Source organism: Hyperolius riggenbachi, chromosome 7 (genome assembly GCF_040937935.1).
Source record: "Hyperolius riggenbachi isolate aHypRig1 chromosome 7, aHypRig1.pri, whole genome shotgun sequence".
Taxonomy (NCBI): Eukaryota; Metazoa; Chordata; class Amphibia; order Anura; family Hyperoliidae; genus Hyperolius; species Hyperolius riggenbachi.
In genome coordinates this window covers 164,763,665-164,776,596 of record NC_090652.1, presented here as the reverse complement: position 1 = coordinate 164,776,596, position 12,932 = coordinate 164,763,665, and the positions used below count along the sequence as shown (strand labels likewise).

General features: G+C 41.2%; 1 protein-coding gene across 2 annotated transcripts in view; it reads right to left on the bottom strand.

The window, feature by feature from the left end:
- HECW2 (HECT, C2 and WW domain containing E3 ubiquitin protein ligase 2) overlaps positions 1 to 12,932 on the bottom strand; it is a 262,291-nt gene that overhangs the window by 133,028 nt on the left and 116,331 nt on the right. For both annotated transcript variants that reach the window (XM_068244844.1, XM_068244845.1), the window contains exons 3-4: positions 9,319 to 9,426; positions 4,640 to 4,734 (exon numbers count right to left, since the gene is read on the bottom strand). In XM_068244844.1, coding sequence (XP_068100945.1) covers positions 4,640 to 4,734; positions 9,319 to 9,426 — 203 coding nt within the window. The remainder of the gene's footprint in view (positions 1 to 4,639; positions 4,735 to 9,318; positions 9,427 to 12,932) is intronic.

Sequence of the window (12,932 nt, the reverse complement as noted above, 5' to 3'; positions counted from 1 at the left end):
CATAGTTAACTGGCTGGCTCATACCAGTGTCCATCTGTACAAAACAACCTATTTCAATGTGAGATTGAGATGTTGAAAGATGTTCTTTGCGTGTATGGGTAACATGAGGGTGCATACATGATTAAACTCAAAAAGGTCTTTAGAAGTGTGGGAAGCTGTAGTACTGCAGCAAGTTATTCTGTGCGTGAGCGTATCCTGACCTAGTTATCTGTTTTTTTACAGTTTGATGTTGACTTTCTCTCTCTGGGCACACAGTTCATTGCCAATCTCTGCTTTTTCTGACTAAACACCATACTGCTGATTTTGGCTTGTCTGACTACGAGTCCTATTGCTGACTACTGCTTACTACTCGTTTGGTTTAACCCGCTGAATCAAAGCTGAAAGTCTGCACTTCAACTGCATCTGAGTTGTTTTATTTAAAATTCATTGTGGTGACGTACAGAACCAAAAAGTTGTCTCTGTCCAGATATTTATGGACCTAACTGTATCCTTTGCTAAACATTGTGCTAAATTTGTATTTTTTAAATTTGGTAAAATTACCAAATTTATTCAACTATCCTACCCTAATTAACCAAGGCAGTAAGGTGATAGAATGCATTCCTTTTTGAATTTTATGAAATGTGTGTGGCTAGTTGAGACCTGTTGCCATTTACAAACCAATCCAGATTACTTCCAAAAAGATGAAGTGAGCACTGTGCCATTGGCCGGCGATGGTATATGATGTCAGAATGGGTTATTGCTTAGAGAGAAGAGACTGAGGACCCATGGAAGAAAGCCCCCCAATCCGCCTCCCCCCCCCCCACACACACACACACGCTCAAACCACTCACATGCAATACAGGTAATTGTATGCATTCCTCCAACACACATACTCAGCGATCAACCAGTGACAGCACTATCCACTCATGGCCATTAAAATGTAAAGAAACACACTTCTACCATGTAAACTGCCAATGGAAGCTCCACCCACTGTATACCACACTTACAAGCGCTATGTGTAAACAGGGGTTTTAAGAAGGTCTAATCCAGCAGATCTCACACAATATAAGCCATGTCTAGCATCATCACAAAACACAGAAATTAAGACCAAAATATATCAGAAACCAGTCCAAAGCAAACACCAAACAAAAATGGTGGAAACCATCATAAACAAGGGTACACAATGTGCCCTTGGCCTGCCCAACAATGTCTATACTATGAGCCCTTGACATGCCCATGTATTAAGATATATTGTAATAGTGAATAGCGATAAGACGTGTGCGTGTCTGTCAGCGTCATAAGCATTTTTTTCTCATGGTGCCTGGTGACTGTTTGTATTGTTTGTTTTTGTTTTGCTTTTTTATGCAGTGTGTGGGTCATGTTTAAAAAAAACAGCTTGGTAAGTTTTGCATGTTCCATTTTCATATTACAAGATAAGTGATCTTGTAAATCTTGATAATTAGAGATCGTAGAATACCTGTTTCCATGGCCTTTAATAAGCCCAAACTACCGTATTTTTTGGACTATAAGACGCACTTTTTCTCCCCCCAAATTGGGGGGAGAAAGTGAGTGGGTCTTATAGGTGCCCCAATATAGGTAGCCAGGCATAGGAGCCCCAGTAAATGTAGCCAGGCATAGCAGGTGCCCCAGTATAGGTAGCCATGCATAGCAGGTGCCCCAATATAGGTAGCCAAGCATAGGAGCCCCAGTAAAGGTAGCCAGACATAGCAGGTGCCCCAGTATAGATAGCCAGGCATAGGTGCCCCAATATAGGTAGCCAGGCATAGGAGCCCCAGTAAAGGTAGCCTGACATAGCAGGTGCCCCAGTATAGGTAGCCAGACATAGCAGGTGCCCCAGTATAGGTAATTGCCAGGCATAGGTGCCCCAATATAGGTAGCCAAGCATAGCAGGTGCCCCGACATAGGTAGCCAGGCATAGCAGATGCCCCAGTATAGGTAATAGCCAGGCATCGGTGCCCCATTAAAGGTAGCCATGCATAGGAGCCCCAGTAAAGGTAGCCAGGCATAGCAGGTGTCCCAGTATAGTTAATAGCCAGGCATAGGTGCCCCAATATAGGTAGCCAGGCATAGCAGCTTCCCCAGTATAGGTAGGTGCCCTAATATAGGTAGCCAGGCATGGCAGGTGCCCCAGTATAGGTAGCCAGGCTTAGGAGTGCCAGTAAAGGTAGCCAGGCATAGCAGGTGCCCCAGTATAGGTAGCCAGGCATAGCAGGTGCCCCAGAATATGTAGCCAGGCATAGCATTTGCCCATGCATAGGTGCCCCTTACACAAAGTCAGCAAGCTAGCCTGTGCACACCCCTCCCCCCTTTACCCACTCTTCACTCCCTCACCTCCAGAGGTTGAGAATTCACATTCCCACCGACTGCTGCAGTCTCCGGCATGGCGGGGGGCAGCAGTTCTTCAGTCTGAGTCTGCACAGCAGCGTCACGCACTGAACATAGGAGAGCGCTGTGTCCCTGCCTGCTAGCGTGCATATACGGGAAGTTTCTATATATGCACGCTAGCAGGCAGGGACACACCGCTCTGCTATGTTCAGTGCGGGGGTCACGCTGGTGTGAAGACTGAAGAACTGCCGCCACCTCGGAGACTGCAGCAGCCGGTGGAGATGTGAAAAGGAGGTGGGGGAAGCGGGACAGCCGGGAACTGCTAAGACTGGGAACTGCTAAGACGCCGCCTGAATGGGCAGCCTGGCACTGAACCCATGACGTAGGTAGGCGGAACAAGAAGCTAGGGAGTGATAGAACATAGCGACACTCTATCACTTCTATGAGGAGGACGTCAGATGTGAGGGGGCAGAGTTGGAAACATGGCCACGGGCCAGGGATTGAAGTGCCGTGGGCCAATACAATGTTCAGTGCAGAAAACACTGGCGGGCCAATTTTCATGGTGCTGCGGGCCAAATTTGGCCGACGGGCCAGAGTTTGACACATGTGCCCTAATCAATGATGGTGAACAATCTTTGTCTTCAGGTCATTTGAGAGTTGTTTTGAGACCCCCATGTTGCTACTCTTCAGAGAAATTTAAAAGAGGAGGGAAACTTACAATTGACCTACTTAAATACACTTTCTTACATGCGAATTGGATTCACATGTGTATGTAGATCAGGGGTCACTGAGCTTAACAAGTCAATTTGAGTTCCAATAATTAGTTCTAAAGGTTTTGGAATCAATAAAATGACAACAGTGCCCAAATGTATGCACCTGCCTAATTTTATTTAATCAGTTATTGCGCACTTTCTGTAAACGCAATAAACTTAATTTCACTTCTCAAATATCACTGTGTGTGTCTTCTATATGATATATTTAACTGACATTTTTTTATCGTAACAACCAACGATTTATACAGGAAAATCATGACGATTAACACTGTTGCCCAAACTTTCGCATCCCACTGTAGGTACGATCCAGTTCTTACACTTGAATTTGAGCTGTCAGTTTTAAATCACATAGTAAATATATTTAGCTGCTACATAAAAACATTTTGCTCTGTTTCTTCATTCTAATCCAATTAATTCAATGACATCTTTATTCTGAATATCACAGTGAAGAGCCAATACAAAGTAATACTAGAATGACATAAATTCAGTAAAGCCAACTCAGTAAATGTCTACTGAATTCAGGGACTCACTTCTGACACATTCCTAGACTGCAGCAAGAGGGATAAGTTATTTGCATTATCACAGTACAGCTCTACGACCTTGTACTTGATCACCTGCTAATGCAATATGTGCACTGGATTTGTATGTTCTCCCTATGTTTACATGAGTATACCCTAGTTAATCTGATTTCTTACCACAACCCAAATGTATAGGGAAAGGTTAGTTCGCTTCACCTGGACTACGGTAGGAACATTATACTGTGACTGTTTAGGGACAGCTAGTGATATAATTAATTAAATGTACTCTGCAAAGGACTGCAGAAAACACATAAATACCCAAGGACTTGCTCAGAAAGACTGCTGTACATGCACACTACTTGGCAAAGTGATGGCCACAGAGGAGAGTAGAGCAATGTGGACCCATTCAACAAAAATTAATGGAGTCGCCTGCCTACATCGCCTAAAATGCACTACATGCAGCGTTACAGTGCCATATAAAGTGGAGGGGGTCTCAGGCAGTGGTGGGTAAGAGGTGGAGCACTGAGCTCTAGCAATTGTTTTAGTATGAACAGGCCTCAAGTGTATGAAACAATAATAACTGCTTTGTGCTTAAAGGATAGACAGTTTGAGCGATGGGCAGAGCCAAGCTTTTTATTGCTGTCTATAATACCACTGGGGACTGGGTCGGATAGTGGTAAAGATCTCCCTAACTAGGAGAGAGACAACATAACAAATGTATGATGTTCTAACTATTTCCCCATCCACTATAAGTACATTTACTGCTGTTTGAGTCCATAATGTAGAGGGACATTTAATCACACGTCCTGCTTGAATTGTACACCAGATATGGATCCCCAATTACCACCTATTCTGCTGTTATGAATATAATATCCACAATAAAACCCACAGAGAATGATTGACAGGAATGTAAAATTTACCAGGGGTTTTAACCAATCCAAATGTAACATTTAAAAGGACACATAAAAGAACAGTAATTATTGCAGTATGACAAAGTTAATTTAAGAAATGATAACATCGTACCATAGCAGATGGATTTTTCACAGTGATGCAAGGTGTTGTAGCTCTCAAAGATCCACTGATTCCATGATAGTATTTAAAACAAATTTTTATTTCAGCTGTAAAAACAAGATTAAATTAAGTATAAAACAATGACAGGAAAAATATTTAAAAGTATTTCATTTATCAACACTAATCCACAAACATCTTCAATTTATAACAAATTTTGATTAAAGTTTCCCCAAACTTGACTTTATAGGAATCTTGAAAATCAGGATGACCTTTGTTTTTCTTTCACTCAGACCATTTTTTTTAGTTCAGAAATGTTATCAATTTACTTTATTAGGCATATAAGTTTAAAAAAAAACCTGTATAGAACACACGACTGAATAAAAGTAGACAGAATGAAAAAATGCCTTCACAGGAAGTGTGCCAAAATTCTTAATTACATTAATGACATTCTTAATTTTAGTAATATATTGATGTGACATTTGGATAGGCAGGACAAAAGAAAAAGCAGAAATAATTAAAAAGAATATCCACAGATATTGCAACAATACCCTTTCAGATTAATTGAAATATGTTTCAAAATGGCTTGGCTAAGTGCCAAAACAAATAGTAAATTAAGGATGCAAAATCATTTTAGGAAGGACAGAACAGAAAGTAGACCGTGTGAAAACGTAAACCAATAAAAAAATCAGAATCATTTTTATTTGCCAAGTATGACAGGTCATACGTGGAATTAGTCTCTCTGCTGATCCTCTGGAGATTGTATCTGTTGCCAGTGTACCAAACTTCTGGAGTCTGCGAAGGAACAATTGCCTTTGTTGGGCTTTCTTTATGATAGTGGCAATGTTAGCCTTCCAACTCAGATCGTCAGAGATGATTGTGCCTAGGAGCCGGACACTGGATAATCTGTTGATTACACTGCCATCAATATAGATTGGAGGAAGTTTAGGGGACTGTTTCCTGAAGTTGAAGTTCATCTTAACAGTTTTGGCTGTGTTGAAGGCCAGCTTGTTCTCCTTCCACCAGTGACATACTCTATCGATCTCCTGGTGGTAGATCTGCTCTTCGTTCTTGGTCACAAGGCCAACGTGGTGGTGTCGTCTGCAAATTTTAAGTTTTTAACAGAGTTTTCTGTGGATGTGCAAATGTTTGTGCAGAGGGAGAACAAGATCAGTGAGAAGCCTTGTGGGGCTCCAGTATTGGTGACCCTTGGGCAAGAGGTGAGGTTGCCCAGCTTAACAACTTGGGATCAGTCAGTCAGGAGAATAAGATCAGTGAGAAGCCTTGTGGGCTCCAGTATTGGTGACCTTCGGGCAAGAGGTGAGGTTTCCCAGCTTAACAATTTGGGACCTGTCAGTCAGGAAATGTGTAATCCAAAGAAGGAGGGTGGGATGGACATATCGTTCCACCAGGTTGTCGTGCAGTATGCAGGGACAGATGGTATTGAACGCCGAGCTAATGTCCAAAAAGAGAAACCTAGTATAAAAGTCCGGTCTGTCCAGGTGGTCGGTGATTAGTTCCAGGAAGATGTTGATGGCATCATAAGTGGATATGCAAACTGGAATGGGCCTAGGAGGGCTGTTACTGATTTTTTTTTTTAAAAGGACAGAACCACCCTTTCAAAAGTTCTCATAATGATGGGCCTGAAGTTGTTGAGATCAGATACTCCTTGCTTCGTAAGGTTGCACACCGATTTGTTCGGGGTCCAGCTACTTCCTTAGGTGCACCTATGTACTGTACTTGAAAACTGTCTCCTTTTCATTTTGAGACTCTTTCTTTCTAAATAAATCAAATTAACAATTGCTTTTTACGATGATCAGAGATGTTGTTTTTATCTTTATTAGTGAATTAAAAATCCCAGTTAATGTCTGAATAATCAAAATCACTCATAACTAACACCACATTTTGGTTTGCAGTTTTTTTTCAATCTGCTGCAGTAATTACACATTCTCAGTGTAATTTAGGCATAGTGGCTCAGAAGTTAGAACACACCAATATGCAACTGACAACATATTGCACAAATTGACAAACTACCCTGCCTGCCCACATGATGATCGCGTCACGTACCAGGAGCAACTGCCTGGCTACCTTCACTACTATTGCCATTCTCACTGCAACAGTAAACCCCCACTTAGCTAGTTAACATATCACGCAACAGAACCACTACCCCAAAATCAGCAAATTCAGCAAACATGAATCAATTATTTACATTTTCCTCCCACTCCTCTTTCTAACAGTGACTCCTCAAGCAACCTCTTTTCAGGGCAGTTTTTAGGCTAAACAGACGTCAGGGTGAGTCCACAGCAACGCATATGGTGTTGAACGAGGCCTTAAAGAAATCCTGTAACTAAAAAAAGTTCCCCTGTGTTCATTAATCTAATCCAGTCCAGCTTTAGCCCAGTAAGCCCCACAGCAGCGCGATCCCAGCTGACAAAGTATCGGAACATCTTTAGCCGCTATAGCGGCAATCCTCAGGGGCTTCCGTACTTGAATTGTTTAGTTGCGTCATCACATGACCCCGGTGCAAGTGCGCCGGGGTCATGAGAGTGCGGAAGTAATAGGCACGGGCAGCACGGTGGCGTAGTGGTTAGCTCTCTCGCCTTGCAGCGCTGGGTCCCTGGTTTGAATCCCAGCCAGGGCACAATCTGCAAAAGAGTTTGTATGTTGTTCTCTCCATGTCTGCGTGGGTTTCCTCCGGGCACTCCGGTTTCCTCTCAAATTCCCAAAAAAACATACGGATAAGTTAATTGGCTGTACAGTGCTGCGTAATATGTCGGCGCTATATAAATACTAAATAATAATAATAATAATAATAACAGGGCTTACTGGGCTGACGCTGGACTGGATTAGAAGATTAATGAACAAAGCATTGCGGATGACGACTGGGCTGACGCTGGCCTGGATTAAAAAGAACAAAGCATTGCGGATGATTACAGCGGTTTTCCCTATGCCGCTTAGAGTCATTGTGGATCGCGCTGCAGGGGCACCCTGGGGAGATCAAAGGACAGTAAAGTGGATTATAACAGCGGCTTCTCCTATGCCGCTTAGACATTGTGGATCGCACGGCTGGGCCTGCTGGGGAGATTAAAGATACATTGGGACAGCATTGTGGATGATAAAAGCAGCTGCTCCTATGCTGCTTTGGAACACTGTGGATCACGTTTGTGCTGCTGATGGACCACATGGACACCCAGACCGGACCCAGCTACTGCCACCCAGGCTGGTGAGATCTCCTGTAATTGAATGAGTTAGTTAGAGTAGCTGGGGAGGGGGGAGTTGTGTAGTGCAGTGTAGCTGGGGGGAGGGGACAGCAGGGGTTAGTGAAGTGTAGTTTGTGATGGCAGCAGGGGTTAATGTAGCTTGGCAGTGGGACAGAGACATCTTGGGGGAAGGAAAAGTCTATAAGACACTCCTGGACCATGGATGCACCCAGGTTTAGTATATATTTTTTCCCTAGTTTTTGCCCTTTAAACCTAGGTGCGTCTTCTAGTCCGAAAAATATGGTACCGCCAAGGAGGTTACTACCGTCTTTCCCGAAAATAAGACAGTGTCTTATATTAATTTTTGCTCTGAAAGATATGCTAGGGCTTATTTTCAGGGGATGTCTTATATTTCTATTAGGATGAGTCTCTCAGCAGAACATTTCCTGTTACTTTGTACTGTGATGTTCATGGATTTGAACGTATGCTTCTGTACTGATCAGGCACCTGCCCTGTCTTCCCTGCATACAGCTAATAACCTTGCTGTGTGCTGGGATGACAGGATCAGTGCCCGATTGGCACTGCACCACTGTGGCCCCACTTACTGGCTGCCTTTTCCTCCTCTTTAGCTTCCGCTAGGGCTTATTTTCGGGGTAGGGCTTATATTTCAAGCATGCTCAAAATTCCAGCTAGGGCTTATTTTCAGGGTAGGTCTTATTTTCAGGGAAAGAGGGTAAAAATATTTCATTCATTATGATCTAGGATTTCTTATTTTGGTGTTCCCTTTTTTTGAGCAGTGTACATATAACTTTTAAAAACAAAACAGAGGACACCAAGAGCCCAATAGTGCAATATTGTCTGGTAAGCTCAATATATAATGTAACAGAGGCGCTCACACGCTTTGTGGACCTGAACCAGTTTTATATGCTCATGTACTGCCTGATGAAGCGGGACTGTTGACCGCGAAACGCGTTGCGATTTTATGGAGCTGTGAATAAATTGTATATTTTTTACTCTGCATTTGAGTATATGTCCACTACCAGAGGGAGGTAAGTCCACCTCGACTTCCCTCTTTTTATCATTTTTAGAACATTGTTTTACTCTGCTTGGCGCCTCTGTTCGTACATATTACAGCACATATAACTTTTAGTTGGATCACCTCCTTCACAAAAAGGATGCAATTTTTAAGCTGGATCACCTCATTCATCAAAAGATAACAATATTATGTGTTAGAAGGTGGCGCTTCACAGCTTTAAAGAGAACCCGAGGTGGTATATTGTAATTCTAATAGGACCCAGAGGCATGTCGTGTGCATAATCTGCCACTTCGGGTTCTCTTTAAATCAGAGAAGATTGTCCATTTTCAAGCCACGTACATTTACATACCGAATTTTCATAATCCTGCATGCAGTTATTTGCATCTCATTAACCATCCCTAGCCATGTACCTTCCTATCAAAATAAAAGCTAGCCAATTTCAAAATATAAGTACTTACGTTCCATAAAATAGGGACCTGAATCAATTCTCCAGATAATTTGTCCTTTTTGTGTTCCAGTTACGCCTCTGTTTTTGGAATCCCAAAAATTTGCAGGGCAATTCTCATCTAGAAGTAAGCAATACATCATCATTACATATTTATATAACAAAAATGATAAAGTACAATATTTAAGCAGGTACTAAAATGTAATACACGCACACACAAAACCTCTGAAAATGTGGAGTATGAATCAAGTTCATTCAGGTACTTAATTTTTAGCTGAACTGGTCCTGAATTTCTTAAATTAGAAAAATGGAACAGCTAATTATAGCAGCAGGTTTGTAAAAAGGTTAATTCAGACCAAGCTTTTGCTTTGTAACATGAGAAAAAACTAATTATGAAAGAAAACAATATAGTAAAAAATACTGAAATACAAATTGTGGGTGAGTTGTGGTAACATACAGTCCACGAAAGCCCCACAGCAGGCACATTATCAAAGATAATTAATAGTACAAAAATATTTTATAAAAAACAGAAAGAAAATAAAAATAACTGTAAAAGGATTTAAAGTACAATGCTGACAAAAAACAATCCACTTTGATCCACTTGGAATTTGTGATCACAGTCCAGAAACTCGTAAAGAAAAGCACCCATTTATCACCATTCCTTCAAGTGGAAGGGGCAAACCTTTCAGACATTTTGATTGTGAACTAAATAGACACTGTTTATGTGCTCTGTGCATTTCATAACATGGAATTTTTGCTTCTATCATAAAAGCTTGAACGTAAGGTATCTCTGTCCAAAAAAATCCAGTTAGTAAGTTAGTATAAAAACCTGTGGTGAAAGCATAAAAGGCACTGTTCACAGTTCAAGGTCCTGGGAGAAATGTTTTGTTATATTACTTGCAAATTGTTACTTGCTGTTCATATGCCTCTTATGTCTCTTATGATGTATATTTCTCCCTTTCTGTTGTTTAAACCATGAAAACAATAAAACTTTTTTTGAAAGAAAAAGGTGTTGTTCGCTGAAGATCTTAAGTATCCCTCATTTAAAGTGTACCAGCGGCCACTGGAGAGTTACGTAGAGAGTGCACTTCACTTGCACAGACTGGCCGCAACTGGCCGAAGTAACGGGACCTGATACCGGAGCTGCAGGCAGCGGAGGACAGCGTCGTGGGAGCGATCTGTGCGCATGGGGCTGGAGGGAGCCCCAGGTATGTATAAAATGGTAAGTATTCATCGTCTCTGGTTTCCTTAAAATTATAGGTTGAAGGATATCTAAGGTGAAAATTAAATGCATTTTTATTAAATACTGCTTATAATTACAATCAAAGTCACTATTACAGAAATAGGTTTGCTTTGCAAATAATCTGCCTCTATTCCCCAAAACAGTCCCATCACCTCTCCTGCAAAAAATAATCAAAAGTCGGGGCTAAACCAGTAGAAATAGAAGTAGAGGGTATAAGATGTTAAAGTAATATTTATATGAATACAAGTGAAAAGATAAACCATTGTATCTATTGTCCTACTCATAAAAATCACTTTTAGATATCCCCCAGTTTTATGTTATGTTATTGTTTTTTCTCAGCTGAATGTAACAGTCTGTCTCTGTGTCTCAGAGTGCTCAAACATATGACTATTGACCTTTTTTTTTTTTTTTTTTTTTTTTTTAAACCTATCTTCTCCTGACAGAGAATTGGGCTTACTAGAGCAAAGTATTTTATGGCTGTAATTCCTTATTAGTAGTACTGGGTACCGACTGGAGAAAAACTGTCAGTTGCATAGTAGAATATAAATTCTTTCAGGCAGAGAAAGAAGAAAAGCATCACACCATATTTATATGTGTGCTATGCACTGTACATAGACATGTCACTTAAGGTTCCCTTTAAGCTTGGAGGTGATTTGTTCCACTTTCAATGTGCAACCATCTCAGCCATTTTCCATCAGCGTTCTGAGAGAGGAAGTTCAGAGGCCAAGCTGCTAAAGGCACTGTAAATCTCAACTCTTTCCTGCTTAAATTTTAGATCTAGTGTAATGCAAATAAATCACTCTCATAAATAGATCTACAGCTAGTATACTCATACGGCATGTGCCACTGCTACGGCATGTGCCACACCAATTACTTACATAGCAAAGTTAACTGGTGCGATTTTGAGGAAGAGATGCAAACTGCTTTCAGTATTAGTGTCATTAATTAATTATAATAATATGTCATTCTGAATAAAATGATTTCATCTGGTTGCCTGGTAAGCCCACTACGGTGACAGTTATATAACTGCAGAGCTCCAGGTTACCTCCCTCACCTACTGAAATTACTGATCCGATTACAGATATGGTCAAGGAAAACAATATGCCCACATCTCAGGAGACCCATGGGGATGGGGATTCTGGGTCATGGTTAAGTTGTAGCATACAGTAGCTTTTAAGGTTACAGAGAAAGCTTCCACCAGTATGGTGCCTGCTCCTGACAGCATTCTAGAATGAGATATAGAAAAATGTATAGCTGGCAACCAGGCTATTGTGGATTAGGTTAAGCGGTTACCCACTATGACAAATATTCATACAACTACAGAAAAAAAGAAGCATGATGGGGCAATCAATTAACAACTTCAAAGAGAGACTCAAGTCATAGTACATTGACTTAAAGGGACTCCGAGCAGTGCCTGTGGGTATGCCTTTAAAGAAAACCTGTACTGAAAATAAAAGTCAAAATAAGCATACACAAGTCATACTTACCTTCCATGTAGTCTACTCCTCAGTGTCTTTCTCCTGTCCCGTGTCCTATTTGTTCACTATGATCAAGGGAATTTTCCGTCCTCCATTTTGAAAATAGCCATTACCCCATAACAGCTTTCTGGTCAGCACACAGTTAAACTGTAACATCACCCACTTGAGCCATAGGGAAACATGGACATTTTACCTGGTACATCCGTTTTCCTCTCAGCTATAACTGACAGCAACTGATATTTTACTGACAGCAACTGATATATTTCAGATCTGACAAAATATTGTCAGAACTGGATGGGATTATTGTCAGAAGAAAATGGTGAGCTTCTGAGAGGAACTGATGGCAAGGTAACTCTGTAATGTTCATTTGAAGTTACCTCATGTGTTTATTTTAAATATTTTTACTCAGTACAGGTTCTCTTTAAGCATACCCACAACTAATTAATTATATCCTCACACCTATCAGCATAATGTTTCTAATTATATCCCCCTGGGTTCCTTGTATTTCATTGCATTGTGCTGAATGGAGCTGCCGACTTTGGGAGAAAGTCACCCTGTGTAATACAAGTAACTATGGAAAGATGTATACCATTTTGAAGCTCTCTTTCTCTTCTTTCCAACAATATATAAACCGCCGCCCTACGCCTTTTAGTTTTTGTTATTTTCGCGATCGAAACCACGACCGTGGCGATTTCGATTGCGAAAATAGCGAAAACTAAAAGGCATAGGGCTGCGGTTTATATATCGTTGGAAAGAGAAGAAAGAGAGCTTCAAAATGGTATACATCTTTCCATAGTTACTGCACTGCTCGGAGTCCCTTTTTTGTGAAAGCACAAGAAAGCACAGATGCAGTAGTAAAGGAAACTACAGAAACCGATAGCACACAAATGAACTGCTATCCAGATG